Source organism: Labeo rohita, chromosome 18 (genome assembly GCF_022985175.1).
Source record: "Labeo rohita strain BAU-BD-2019 chromosome 18, IGBB_LRoh.1.0, whole genome shotgun sequence".
NCBI classification, from domain to species: Eukaryota; Metazoa; Chordata; class Actinopteri; order Cypriniformes; family Cyprinidae; genus Labeo; species Labeo rohita.
Window position 1 is genome coordinate 33,853,023 of NC_066886.1, and position 15,642 is coordinate 33,868,664.

Genomic DNA, 15,642 nt, shown 5'->3' on the forward strand with positions numbered 1-15,642 from the left:
ACACACTGGGACGGGACATGAGGTCGTCACAGCACTGTGTTACTTCATCCTCTCTCAGAGACTTCAAAAACTCAAAACAGTGACAAGCAAGACAGAAAAATACGAGGATGGAGCAGGAAGAATCGCTACTATAACTGTTTGTTTAGTACTGTCTATGGCAGATTCTCTTTACATCACAATGAGCGAAGTCAAATTAAAATTAAACACATAAAATTAAAGTCGAATTTCAGTGGTTTTATATTTTGGACAGCCAATAATTCACTGTTTAAAAAAAGAAATAAAGTCTCTCAGCATTTAAAAAAACACATAGTGGTCAGCAAAAATCATGTTCATTCTTACTGGTCATTTCTTTGCTGTTTTTTTAAAGACCATGACAGCACATTGTATAGATAACTAGTCACTCTATATTTAATTTCTTTTTATTTTTAATCATATTATTGAAGTTTTTGCTATTATGAGCTGCAAATGCTTTGAAGAAAAGTTTGGGATCAGTAGGATTTTTAATGTATTTTTAAAAAGTTTCTTATGCTCTTCAAGGCTTTGTTCACTTGATTAAAAATACAGAAAAAAATGATATTGTGAAATTATTATGATGTAAAACTATGTTTTTCTATATTAACATACATTAAAATTTTATTTATATCTGTAATTAAAGCTGGATTTTCGGAATCATTACTCCAGTCTTCAGTGTCACATGATCCTTCAGAAACCATTCTAATATGCTGATTTATTATCAGTGTTTAAGACAGTTGTGCTGCTTAATATTTTATTAGAACCTGTGATACTTTCTTTCAGGATTCTTTGATCAATAAAAGATTAAAAAGAACAGCATTTATCTAAAATAGAAAGGTTTTCTAACAATATACACTACTGTTAAAAAGTTTGGGGTCAGTAAATTTTCATTCTTTCTGTTTTTGAAAGAAATTAATACTTTTACTTTTCAACAAGGATGTGTTAAATTAATAAAAAGTGCTAGCACAGATTTACATTTTTAGAAAAGATTCATATTTTGAATAAATGCTCTTCTTTTTAACTTGTTATTCATCAAAGAATCCTGAAAAAAGGTCCAAAAAAAATATTTGTCAGCACAGCCGTTTCCATCATTGATAATTCTAATAATAAATCAGCATATTAGAATGATTTCTGAAGGATCATGTGACACTTAAGACTGGAGTAACAGCTGACGAAAGTTCTGTTTTGCATCACTGAAATAAATTATATTTTAAAGTATATTAAAATAAAAAAACATTATTTTAGATTGTAATAACATTTTGCAATATTACTGCTTTTTTCCTGTATTTTTGATCAAATAAATGCAGCCTTGATGAGCATAAGAGACTTCTTTAAAAAACATTACAAGTCTTACTGATCCCAAACTTTTGAGCGGCAGAAAAACATTTTATTCATTAGATTTATTTAGAATGGTTTATTTATTAGAAATACAAATCTTTTTTTTAACAACGTAACAGTCTTTACTGTCACTTTTAAACAACTGAATGCATCCTTGCTGAATGAAATAAACTTCTTTTTAAAAATACGTAAGTGTAAATTAAAACAGTCACTTAGAAACACTCTGTGTCTAAACTATTCTGACTGCACCTTTAACCCCGTTCAGTTCCCTTGGGTGTGCAGTTAGCAGCTTTCACTGCTCATGTGTCTCATGCCTGAAATAATTCACTTGTTTCCAATGTGTTAATTATAAACCACCCTGCTAGCATCATATTTTACCCTGATGTATGTCAATATATAACCTGTACCAGTGCTCGTTTACATGATCGGGTCATAGCAGAACTAAACTGGCAATGCAAAATGCATTTAAAAGTGCAGTAATGAGAGCAATGTGTGTGAGCCGTGTGATTGTGACTGCTGCATATATATTTATAAATATGAGAAGAGTGCATTAGCATGTCTGCCTTCCTCCTCACCGCTTTGTACAGCTGTCGGGCCATGTACGCCCTGAGGATGCACTGCATGGCCAGAGCGGCAGCCTGCTTGCGTTTGTAACATTTTCTCTGGACGTACATGCGCTGGTACTTCTGAATGATGATCGCAGCACGTGTGCGACGCAGGAATTTTGCAAGACTGTGGGGAAAGAAGCACAAACCAGAGGTTACTACTTGTGCACCTTCACACTTAAAAACAACATAGAGTGCAACAGCTGGGGTCTGGAAATATAAACAGATTTTTAATGACAACTTATAAAGATGGATATACTGGGAACTGCAAGGTTGTTAACAAAGTATATGCTTTTGATCGCATTATTGTAACTTGTTTTTCTGTCATGTCACGTCTAACAGTGCAATTTCTGGTTAAAATAAATCGATAAATAAATAAATAAAAACCCTACATTACCCAAGAAAATTCTATTATTTAAAGTGATGCAGGAGCAAATCACACCAAAAGATCTCTAAAGCAAACACCCACTTCAAGTCTCTCTATGCCTTCAAACTACTTTAATATTTGTAAATATATGCATATTTTGCAATCTTTAAATCAATAGTTTTATACTTCTATATTGTTTTTTTTTAGATTTCGTATTTCATTCAAAATGATTATTGGAATTGTTAGGGTTAGGGTCAGAGTTATTTCTTTCCCTAATTAAAGCAATTAGATACACAGTCTTGTACCTTTGTCTTTTAGTCTAGTTTTCAAACACTTTTTTTGTATCAAATTCCTAAGTTTATAACATTGTGATTCACAAAGTAGCTGTTTGGTTTGGTTCAGAGCTTATAACACTTTAAACTTTTTTTTTAAAATCTCTATTGAAAAAAAACTCCTGGACCCAACTCTGTGGAAAAAAGTGGGCGTGTACTGTCACTCGCTGTAATCTTATGTTAAATTATTCAGTTTTTTATAACTTCAGTCTGGCCCCGCCCACTGTTGGATTAGGCCACTCCCCCTCACCAGCGGGCCTGGTATCCACGGACGTATCTCTGGATGGTTGTGGCAGCATGTTTCATGCGCAGGTACTTCTTGTGCGCCAGCCAGCAGCGGATAGTCTTCTGGATGCGGATGCAGGCGGCACGCAGCTTATCTGCACGCAGTTTCTCCAGGTACGCAACCTGGCCTGCACGGAAAAAGATCTTGGTCTTGCCAAACTGGTACTTATCTGGATCCTATTGGGAGGACAAAAAAGTGAAGAAAGAATTCATTTAACATTATGTATCAGTCCAGCTGTACTTTCATGTCTTTACTGCCATGTGAATAGTTTCAGTTTTAAGAGCCTATTATGTTACGCCCTTTGCACCTGTAAGTCCACACAGAGTGTCAGTGTGGTTTTATGAAGTGACTGAACTGGCTTCTTGTACCTGCACCAGTTTCTCCAGAACATTCTTACAGGTCATCTTCTTATCTGTCAGAACATCTTTTTGTTTCATCAGGACACGATACCTGCTAAAGAACTCCTGATACGTCCACCTGACAAGCAAACACAAACATACAGTCAGGGATTGTTTGACAAAAGGGAGTGCAGTATGGTAACGTGTAGATCTTCACTGTACCTGGATGGGAAACCAGCTGCAGAGATGCGGATCGTTTCCAAAACTCCACATGCGCGCAGCTGCTGCACTGCCCTCTTGGGGTCGAACCTGGTAATCACAGACATCAGATATCAGTCCAGCAATGCTGTGCTTCCACAGCTTAGCAGCTCACTCAACTGTGAGAATTAAAAAACTGGTTATATTGATTTTTAAAAAATATGTTTTTTGCAGTTTGTAATGTAGCTATCCTTCAATGTAACAGTCTGCAAAGTTGTTAATCAAAAAAGTACATGATAAATAAAGATAGAGTCGACTAGGAGCTGCCTAAGCGAGTCATCGTATTTTCGAATCTTCTGCCTGTTATGGATCTACATCACTAGGTAACATATTAGCATAATCCCCTAACCGTGAAATCTGAACAGTCTGGCCTGCCCACAAACACTTAGGCGAGCAGTGTTACCAAGTTTGTGGTTTTCCTGCGGAATTGGGCTACTGGTTTTTCATGGTTGAAGCGACCCCAATAACGTATTATTTAGCCCCTGGAATGATTTTACTTTTTTAAAAAATTTCATTTGAGTAGCAATTGACCAGCAAAGTGTTTTGTTGTGAAAACCTGGCAACCCTGTCCACTAGTTTGTGTGTTTTCATCATGTCGAGAAGACACTGTGTTCTGCGCTGTGAAAGCGAGTTTGTTTTGTTTTCGTTGCCGAAAGATGATGATGTGAAGAATCAGTGGTTCAAATTCATTTTTTCCACGATACCACAGCAATACTATTCAAACCGTTTGTTTGAACTGCTTCTCTAATCTTAGTTTTTATCTTCGTTTAATCTTCTTTATTTGGACTGACAAGCATTTCCAAACCACAACCTGTAAATACGATCGATATGTTGATATGTGTACATTTTCAACTGAGTGCTCAAAATAAAAAAAAATTGTGATGTATACCTAGTGCAGCTTTAGGTTTCCAGGTAAACCACAATATTACTGTCTTACTGAAATAGTTCTGATAATTCACCATGAACCCACTATTTCCTAAGAATGTGTTGATTAATGTCGTTGTTCTAATACTTATATTTTCTAATACAGTTTAGCAGTTAATCTTTAGCTGTGGGCACGCTAGTGTAAGTGTTAAACAAAATGTTTTTATGTCATTATTTTAAAAACAGACTGGAGCACTGTATTATTGTTTTATGTAAAGGTACATTCTTAGTCAATGGTAGACAGGGTTGCCAGGTTTTCACAACAAAACCCACTCAATTGCTACTCAAAACTAGCCCTAAACAATCGCATTTTCAGGGGGGTCCCCCGTGACAAAACCCATTCCGGCGTGTTAAATACACGCTTTTTGTCAGGGTTCCCCTGGTAAATTCACATTCCAGGGACTAAATATGACATTATTGGGGTTGCTCCTACCCTTGGTCATCAAAAATAATTGTGGACTTGGCAACACAGATTGTAGAGCTCGCCAACTTGTTCAAGTGCTCTTCTCTGTGCCAATCACAACAGGGTTGGCCAGCTGACCAATCAGAGCAGAGAAGGCTTATGGAAGGGAGTTTACAAACATTACGCTCAGAACTGATCGAACGAATCGTTTTGAAATCACTGAGAAATGACTCTGTGTATAACTGTATATTCTAAGAAAATTAAAAAGTTGTCTGACCTTAGATGCATTTAAACCTGTTGTAGAGGACTCTAATACTAGGACACTTCAAAATACCATATGACCTGCTCTGTAAGAGTTTTTTGTGTGTGCTTCATTTGAAGTACTGTTCACAGTGCATGAAAATGGTCTTTTAAAGTACTCATATTTTGGGGGTCTGCTAGAAGACCTTTACATTATTTAAAAAAACAAAAAAGCACCTTATTTTGTCTTCTGTCTAATACGCTCTGTTTGAGTTCTTGTCTCTTAAAAGCCTGCCTTTCTGAAAAGACAAGTGTGTTGTGATTGGTCAGTTGACCCAGTGTGTTAACTATGTCTGTAACTATCATGTTGAAAGTTTATACAATGTTTATTTGCTATGACTCTAAGCAGTCAGTAGGCGGGAATTATGCAAATGTGCAATGCTGATGTTGCTAAGTGATTCTACTTTTTATCACTAGTAGACTAGCAGAGGTACATTTCAATATCTGATCACAAATATATTTATAAAATATAATTATATTTCTGTTAATAATAAGACATTGTTATTCTATAGTCATTCTAACTGCCATTCTATTTTGCATATAGAAAATTGACAAATTGAGAATCTCAGTTTATGACGACAGCACGCGTATGCTCAGGGTAAAAAAACAAGTGGTAGCAGAAGAAGAACTGACGTGAAGGCATATTTGTAATCGTTGGGTTTGATGCAGCGAACATAATGTGGCGTAGTCGCATTCAGTGTCTCCATCAGCAGCTGCAGAGAGTTACGGAACTACAGAGAGAGAAACAAACATTCATTCAGATTAGACTGTTTCATCTCATGCGCCTAACCCAAAAAAACAATTCATAAAGACATTCAATGAAAGTAAAAACAAGTTAAGATGAGAGCAGTCTTCCACCTGCAGTCCGACTGTCTTCTTGTGTTCTTTGCTGGCCTGGCCTGCTTTGTTCTTGTCTGGTTTGACGCTGAGGCGAGTGCGTCCTCCAGTGGCAGGAGCAGCACCGGCTGGACTCGTGGCTTTCTCCTCATCCTGGAACAGCTCCACCAGCAGGTCAAACTGGGAATTACAGCCAAGGCAGACTTAACATACAAGCCATTTGGGGTGTGCAGAAACTGTTACATGAGGCACTTATAAATGAAGCAAGAATTTTAACAATAGTAATACTGATGTAATGATGTCTCAGGTGTGTTTATGGAGTATTACACAACAGCGCTGAATGCAGCTAAGCCAATCATAATGGATCATAAAGGACCAGAATTATTCACTCCATAAAAGAGAATTTACTCCACGTGGTTACAATCCGATTCTCAGCTGAACTGTGTTAAACATTACCATTCATGCTTTTGTTCAGGAATGAGACTCTGGAGCATGTATCACTCCCAGAACTGAGGAAATGTGTTGTGGCCTTTGTTACCAGAACTAAATATTTACACTCAAAGTACCACTTTTAATCCAGAATAACCACATAGTAAACAACAGTAAGCAATTTTGTCTTTATTAACAATTATGCACATCAAGACAAGCCCTTATAAAGCGGGATAGTAATGAAGATGTGCTCAGATAACGTCCCCGGGGTCTCGTTTACATCGATCGCTAAGAGTTTGAGTACTGAGGGACGCGAGAGCTGGTACTAAGCAGCATGCAGCCTAAGCAAGATAAGAGTCCTTATGGGACCAACACACAGCAAACAAACAAACTCCAACTCTGTGTTCTGCCTGCACTTTTTAGTCTGTGTATAGACCAATTTTGAGTAGATGTCACAGTGACGTCACTTGCAGCTGCAAGCGCATAGTGGTTGCAGAAAAACACTGGTACCCAGTGGAGGGAAATGGGTAAAATTCATGGAATAAGAGGGAAAAAAAAATTTAGTGCCTTTTGATGTCAAAATCGGAATGCAAATAATATTTAAAGAACTGTAGTCAAAGATGCCATTTGAAGCTAAACGCAGATGTTTAAACGAACATACTATGGATGAAAACTGCTATGATTACTCTACTTTTAAAGCACAAATTTGATTTAAACAATAGGTCTACATAATATTCACATATGCTGTTCAAGGGACGTATTGTATTAGCCCTACAGTTACAGCATTAAATATTATTTAAACCTATTACTATTAACATTTTTTTAATTTTATCTCACAATTCTGACTTTTTTTTCTCACAAATGCAAGTTTATATCTCCTAATTTATAGCAGACTTTATAACTCATTTTATCTCAAAACTAGTGAGTTTGTTCATTCTGAGGGAAAAAAAAAAAAGCCAGAAGTGTGGGATAAAGAGAGAATGACGAGTTGTTTTTCCTCCAGAGTTGTGAGATATAATCTCAGAATTGTGAAAATAAAGTCAGAATTTTGAAATATAAAATCAAATTGACCTTTTTTATTTATTTTTATTTATTTACCTTTTATTCTTTTATTCCATGGCTCCATATACTGCCACTTGAACCGCCCACAAAAAAAACGACATCACTGTTTCGGATCTGTAAGACTATCCCACTATCTAACGTCAATTTTGTTGAATAACAGTGCTTACTGCTCGGTGTCAAGCTGCGAATAACATTTTAAAAAATGACATCTAATCAATATAATCTATACTCTTTTTAAATATAATTTTGTACCGTATCCGTGTAATTCTCTAGCCGTAAAGTCTATCTCTCCCGGGTTTTCTGCAACCATGCTGCGTGTGCATCCCGAATGTTTACAAACAGATAATTGGTCTATAAGACATATGGATGTCTTTGGCTGGTGCATTTTCAAAGGAACAATTCACCCAAAAAATTATATTTGGTCACTACTTTTTCTCCATCAGATTGATTTAAACTTGTATGTTGTTCAGCGTTTTCATATCTGCATAATTTCCCACTTTTTTGTGGACAGATGATTACAGCATTTCACTAGACTTGTAATAAGATTTGTTTGTAAACCTGTTTTTACAGAAACTGCATTTTTCCAAAAATAAAATAAAAAACTGGGGTTTTAACTCCTGAAGAAATTAAAACACAATTTTACTACTGTAAAGTTAAAATAATGAATATACTAGAATATACTAGAATTGTAATGAAATGCATTTGTAAACACCAAAACAGAAGCTTGAGCATTTGAATCTTGCGAGAAATACTCATTTTCACTTACTGAGATGAAAGAAGGAAATAATTTAATTATTTTAAATACAGATTTAAGGACAAAATCTTCATTTCTAAGTAACCTGTTCCATGAACATTAAAAAAGTACGAAAAAGCACAAACGGTCTAGTTGATGTCAAAACATTGAAACTCTAAACAGATTTTTTATGCTGTCTGAGCTGTTGAGTTTGTTCGGGTGCTGTTTGGAGGCTGTAGAGCTGAAGCAGGATTTATTTTCCTATAGAGTCAATGCAGTACTGAGATTGTGTCCTGCACAGCAGAAAGCAACAGATTGACCATGCTGATACACACACACACACATCCAATGCAACGTGCATCCGATCTTAATTTCTGTATAGCAGGACAGCAGTGATTTTAGAGAGAGAGAGGGCTTTTATATGCTAAATTTTACCTTCTGCAGGGGTACAGGTTGTCATGTTCACAAACAACACATAGACAACATGAAACAATGATGAGAAAATAGAAACAGAATTAACAAATGCAGAAAATACAGATACATCTGACAGATGTATATAATGTACTAGCAGAACAGCAAAGCAGCTCAGACACCAGCTCTGAACCATATTATATTGGCTTTTAATGTATAAACTGTATAAACTAGATTTAGCTTGTTTTCTAAGGCTATGTCCACCTTAATCCAAATATATTTAAAAATGGCATATTCGCTGACAAAACATCAGAGATCGACCGTGAACATCCTTTATGCTAATATGTCAAACTGTGACGTAGACATTTGCGCAGCATCTGGATTGTGAATGATGCATTTACGGCAGGGCTGAAGTGTTCTCTGTTAGAATAAATCCCCTTTCTGGGAGACTACGAGCTTTGTAACTCTGCAGATCTTATATATGCACAAAAAGAGATACATTACACACTAAAAGAAAAGGAAAACATTAAAGGGGTGTTATGATGAGTTTTCATGTTTTCCCTTTTCTTTAGTGTGTAAAAGAGAAGGCTGATCCAGACCTGCCAAAAACGCTTTGTTTGAATTCTCCCTCCCATATCTATGTCACTAGTGTTGTATGCTCTGTTCTCCACGCACAAATGGCGTTGAAAAGATGACAAACATTGGCCTTGTCATCTGCATTTTCAGAATTTGGCTCGGGCTTGAACTTACATAGTAAATTGGGCGATAACTGTCTTTATAATTGATCTGGAAGTTGAAGCTTGTGTTAATGGTAGAGGGTGTTTTCTGAACATTAAAGCATGCAGGGTTTCTGCAGGATTTCTGAGGGTAAATTTAAAACTTTTTAAGACCAACTAAAGAACATTTAAGGAAATAAATTGAAGGGGAAACAATACAGCAATATGTTTTCTAACTATAGTTCAAGTTTTACTTTCACTTTAAAAATAGCAGCAAATCCATGTCTAGCAATTGTTTGTTTTTAGTTCATTTAAGTTTTCCCTCCTTTCCTCACTTTTTTTTTTTTTTTGGTAAAAGCGCTGTGCACATTTTACTTTCACTTTCAAATTAACTACAATTCGGCATCACGCAAATGCTTGTTTTTACTTTGTTTGAGTTTTCCCTCTTTTCTTCACTTTCCTTTGGTTTTTAAGTAGATTGCAAAAGTGCCATGCGCATTTTACTTTCACTTTTAAATTAGCGGCATTAACATAACATAACGTAACACCTTTTATTGACAAAATAAATAATACACCATGTTATATGTCTAATATAAAACAATAACTAAGTTTATATAGGTATACAAAACTGAAAATCAGTAACATTATGTAAACAAATAAATAAGAAACGTTGAATGTTTATAAGCAAAACAAATAACAAAGAAACGATTTCCACTTGGGGAGCATCTTAATCCAGATCAGGTTTTGCTGGACAAAAACACAACGTCAGTGTGGTCGAAAAGCCAAAAAAGTGTTTTCAAATGTATCTGGATTTATGTGGACAAAGCCGTAGAGTGAAACTAGAGAAGCTCCAGTCTACTCACGTTAACTGTATAGAAACAAATACAGAATATTATTCTAATTTCCCCTTTCTTGATCAATGTAAGAATGAATGTCGTTCTATTAGATTCATACTCCCTTCAGAAATTAGAAGCAATGTCAAATTCTGTCAAATTGTGTCTTTCAGACAAAATTAATGATGAAAAAACATTGAAATGCTTCAGAATTGTTCACAATTTTTAGCTGGTGTCTGGCTTATTTTCGAATTCATAATAAATATAAATGTGCACATGATCAATGGTAAGCAAACAAACACATGATGATATGAACAGATGTCATGAACAGTGATATGAATGTGAAGCAAAATGCATATGGGAAACCAGGTGATCTGTGGAAGGATTTGGATTAACCACTAACAGACTGGATAAGCACCAGAGAGCCCAGCCTATTACTGATATGAATTGTTAATAACTTTTTAAATAATACTTCGCTAAATAGTAAAGACTAATTCTGTCAATTCAGTTTGAGGCGTTATTATCATTATTCCCAGGCAGTTTGGATTAGTACAGCATGTGTTTGCTCTTACCACACACATTTACTGCCTCACGCTGAGGAGAAAAAGCATTAGAGAGCATTCAGAAACCCCAAACACAAAGAATCAAAATAATCATAGTAAATATCAATACTAAAATAATTTAGTATAATAGTTTATATCAAAATGCTATGGTATTACGATTTGATATCTTCAATGCAAGACATTGTGTGGGCCATACTGTAAGCTGTTAAACGTCAGGAAGCTCTGATCTATGGAGGTTTTCATTCAGCGTACCTTGCCTGTGTTTCTATTAGCAAATAAGTTTGAATACCTTCCTGAAAAATCCACAGAACACACCCCTGACCCTGAAGGCAAAGGCTGACTTCATAACAGGAGCAGGTATGCAGTGTCTTACTGTCTGAACCTGCCTTATTAAAGCTGCTGAGTCACGCTAATGCTCCGTGCTTCAAAACAGCTCTGATCTGTAGATACTGTGACTCAAGCTACTGAAATGTAGTTCACTAAAACAGGAAACAGGGATATGTAAGGATCCAAGCCACTAGAAATATGAAGATACACTCCCTGAGCTGTGCACATGTCAATGGACTGCACTAATGCTCCTTGACCAGCAGATGGCAGCCTTCCATTGACCTTCTCAGACTTTAAGCCTCATTTAAGGTCAGAAATCTTGGATGAAAACACCCTGGCTAGAGCTAAGACTAAAGGCTGGTTTTGTCTCACTATACAGGCAACAACCTTACTAAAATTTTCCAATTTCGGGTTTACAAATACAACTTGACTTTTCCTGTGCATTTTTTAAGCTATCATTGCAGCCCTTGTTAATATGTTTATTGAATCAGTTTACACATGATATTTGTAATAAAAAGAAGAAAATCATGTGGCTGCATGAAATCATTAAGTATAACAGAATGGTCTAGTTTTTGTATCATCTAGTTTTGCTTTATGCCAGTTTCACTCAGTTCAAGGCTTTAAAGCATAAAAACTTGATATTGTTTTGGTGGAAATCGGCTCACTCACCTTACTGGCTTTCAGAACATTTATCTGCTCCTCGTTCACAGTGTCTTTATTCTTCTCCAGAAAACCATCACACTGATACTCCACCTGAAACACACACACACACACACACAGACAGACGTGTGAGAGAAAAACCCATGAACGACTATCTGAATCGTAGCTGTTTTTTCTCTAGACAGCAGTGAAATCACACCGAGAGAAAATAAACCATTTGACTTCTATTCTCAACTTTCTTAAGTCTTCAGATTGTAAGATTTAGGTAACACTTTAAAATAAGATTTTATTCACTGTTATTTCTGTGTAATTGAGATACTATTATAGTTTTTATGCTTAGTTTTTATTTTTACATTTTTAGTTTTTCTGTTACATTTTTAGTAAATTTGTTGTGATGTGTAAATTTTGTTTATGAATACATCTATAGAGTTTATTATTATTATTTCAGTTTTAGTTGTTTTGGTACATCAAATTAAACTAAATGAAAATGAGAAATGTTATTTGGCAACTAGATGATTTAGCGATTTTATTTCAGTTTAGGGTTATTTAATTTCAAGTAATGAAAGTATTTCATGGTTTTAGTTGAAATATTAAAAAAAAAAAAATTGTTTACAGAATTTATGAAGCTAGGTTAATGTTAACGCATATTGTTACATATGCCATAAAATAATTTAAAAAAAAGTCTTAATTTAGATTTCATGTTGACTCAAATATATGTTGTAAAAAATGTACTTCATGTCATATTCATGTACCTAATTTAATTAATCTTAACCAAATACATTTTTTTAGCAAAACATATTTATTTACTTACTTTTGTAAACTGTCTCACAACATTTTACACTGTGTATAAACTACATGTTATATTGTGTATTCTATTATTATTTAGAGTGTTTTGTATTTTAGTAATGCTGAACTCTGAGTATGTTAGCCTGCTGATGCTCAAACCCTGATTTGCTGAATGTCCGTCACACACTCTAAATGTGTGTTTTACCCGCACCCTCCTTCTCCATCAGCGTTTGCTCACAGACACTGAACACCGTTTCTAAAAACAGATCTGTAGCCGTCATGAGCTCATGTGAGGACATATGCAGTGACTTGACTCAAGAGTCTGGAGTTAGCATGTTGCTATAACAGAATGATACTCTATTAAGTTATTAAGTATTTATAAGTCATTCATATTAATATTTATTGTCTGGAACATCCTTTATGACAGAAGTGTACTTTCAAGGTCCAAAAATGCTCGGCCTGTTTCACATACAATACATCTGTGGCCCATCTGACAGAGATTATACTGAGTCATTACAAACTGAAAAACTGTGAAATCTGTTTTATATGAAGTGCATAAGATGTACATCCAAATGGCAATTGATCCCCAGATAAACGGCATAAATCGCCTGGATTCAGTCAGATTTACTGAACAGGAAGTGTCTGTCTGCACGTTACTGTGTATGAAACTTAATGCATGAGTAAATTGATTTAAAATTGCATACTGCTTTATAAAAGTCTATATTGCAAAAAAGATTGTGTTGAAAGTGCATTGTCAGTTTTTCCTGCAAAGTTCAACTTGTGTCACACAGCAAAAATAGGCTCAACGCCTATTACATTACTCTCAGCGTCACGTCTAGTGGGACACAGTGGCCGTGGCTTATGCAAGCAGTGCGAATGCTGTTAATCTGTTAATATGTTCAAATGATTATGCACAGTTTAGATGCAGTATGTGTGAGGAACAGGGTTTCTGCAGGTTTTATGAGGGTAAATTTAAGACTTTTTAAAGACCTTTTTAAGACCATCTAAAAAAAAATGTAAGAAAAAAAAAAGTATTATAGTATAGTTCAAGAAAGCATAGTTTTCCCTCTTTTCCTCGCTTTCCTTCGGTAAAAGCGCTATGCACATTTTACTTTCACTTTCAAATTCAATTCAGTGTCAAGCAATTGCTTGTTTTTAGTTTGCTTGAGTTTTCCTTCTTTTCTTCGTAGTAGCTTGTAAAGTGTTGTGCGCATTTTACTTTCACTTTTAAATTCGTACACACTGCATTGAGCAGCCACGTTCAGTTTTAATTGTATTATTTGTTCTCTAACTGAACTAAATTATTTTTTATCAAAAAAAATCCCAAACGACAAGTTCTTCTTCATCCTGAAAGATGAAGCAGCACATACCGCCATCTACCGCGTTTTGTTTAATGAATATTGAGCGACCTAAGCCATGCAGCACAGAAATTACGCTTTTGCTTCACTTTAAAATGAAACACATGAGGAAACAATCCTTCACGCAAATTAATGCCATGATCATATGAATTTAAGACTTGCTGCTCTGATTTAAGCATTTTCAAGGCTTTAATTCATGGAAAAGCGATTTAAGACTTTTTAAGACTTTTTTGAGACCTGCGGAAACCCTGGAGGCAGCTCGTTAGGTTATACAGAACACAAATACAATTTGTCTTTGTTTAGACATTGATATATGAAATGACACACTGCGTGTTGATCAGAAATGCTGAACCAGCTGGAGTGTGTGAGGTGTGTGTGTGTGTGTGTGTGTACCTTATCTGCAAAGTGCTGAATAATGAAAGCTTTATTGGACATCCGTGGTTTTTCAAAAAGTGCACACGTCTTCAAATGAGTGTTATAGAGTTTCTGAGCCCAGGAGTCATCAGAACCCTTCGGCATCTGAGAGAAAGAGACAGACAGAGAGGATTACACTATATGAAGTAAGAACAATAGTCTCATACATGATTATGCAATTACAATCACAACACTGTATTTGTTTGTTTGTTTGTTTGAACTATTCAAAAGTTTGGGTTCAGTATGATTTTGATTTTTAAATTTAAATGAATTATTACTTTATTTGTGACCCTGGAGCACAAAACCAGTCTTAAGTATCACGGGTATATTTGTAGCAATAGCCCAAAATACATTGTATGGGTCAAAATGATTGATTTTGTCTTTTATGCCAAAAATCATTAGGATATTAAGTAAAGATCATGTTCCATGAAAATATTTTGTTGATTTCCTACCGTAAAAATATCAAAACTAAATATTTGGATTTATTTATTTTTTTTGCACCCTCAGATTCCAGGTTTTCAAATCTCAGCCGAATATTGTCCTAACAAACCATACATTAATGGAAAGCTTATTTATTCAGCTTTCAGATTATATGTAAATCTTAATTTAAAAAAAAAAAAAAAAGACCTTTGTGACTGGTTTTGTGATCCAGGGTCACATTTAGCAAGGATGCATAGAACTGATCAAAAGCAGCAGTAAAGACTTTATACTCCTGCAAAGAAATTTTATTTTAAACAAATTATTTAACAAGTTACTTAACGCTTTTAATTTTAATAATCAGAAATGTTTGTTAAGCAGCAAATCATTATATTAGAATGATTTGTGAAGGATCATGTGACACTGAAGACTGGAGTAATGATGCTGAAAATTCAGCTGCGCATCACAGAAATCAATTACATTTTAGAAAACACATTTTTAAAAAAATGATTGGTTCTTATGTTTGCAGCACTTTGTGGGTTTAAACGCAGAAATGTTAAGTTTGCATGTCTGTTAAAGCACTTCAATAAAATTTTCAGTAAAAATACAGTAATTGAGCTGCAAAGATTGGTAAATCATAGGAGTGGGAATCTTTAGGTACCTGATGAATCAATTCAAATTGATTTTTGGGGTCACAATTCGATTAAAAAAAATCGATTCATGATTTTTCGATTTTTAATCATGATTCACAATTTTTCATCACATTTTTGTGCACAATGAACATCAAATGCACCAGTGTTTTAATGCAAAAACACACCAGTCTATAGTATGGGTAGTCCTGACTCAAGAAATCAGTGTTTCCTAATAACTATTATCTTCTAATAAATAAAAAATATTTTAAACTTCACATTAGGGATGTGCTCGAATCCCAAT

The 15,642-nt window shown here is 35.0% G+C and overlaps 1 protein-coding gene across 5 annotated transcripts in view; it reads right to left on the reverse strand.

The window, feature by feature from the left end:
- Positions 1-15,642, reverse strand: part of myo5aa (myosin VAa) — an 83,413-nt gene that overhangs the window by 29,734 nt on the left and 38,037 nt on the right. For all 5 annotated transcript variants that reach the window (XM_051134842.1, XM_051134841.1, XM_051134844.1 and 2 more), the window contains exons 13-20: positions 14,272-14,397; positions 11,744-11,827; positions 6,022-6,180; positions 5,797-5,894; positions 3,501-3,587; positions 3,309-3,417; positions 2,905-3,116; positions 1,926-2,082 (exon numbers count right to left, since the gene is read on the reverse strand). In XM_051134842.1, the coding sequence (XP_050990799.1) occupies positions 1,926-2,082; positions 2,905-3,116; positions 3,309-3,417; positions 3,501-3,587; positions 5,797-5,894; positions 6,022-6,180; positions 11,744-11,827; positions 14,272-14,397 (1,032 nt within the window). The remainder of the gene's footprint in view (positions 1-1,925; positions 2,083-2,904; positions 3,117-3,308; positions 3,418-3,500; positions 3,588-5,796; positions 5,895-6,021; positions 6,181-11,743; positions 11,828-14,271; positions 14,398-15,642) is intronic.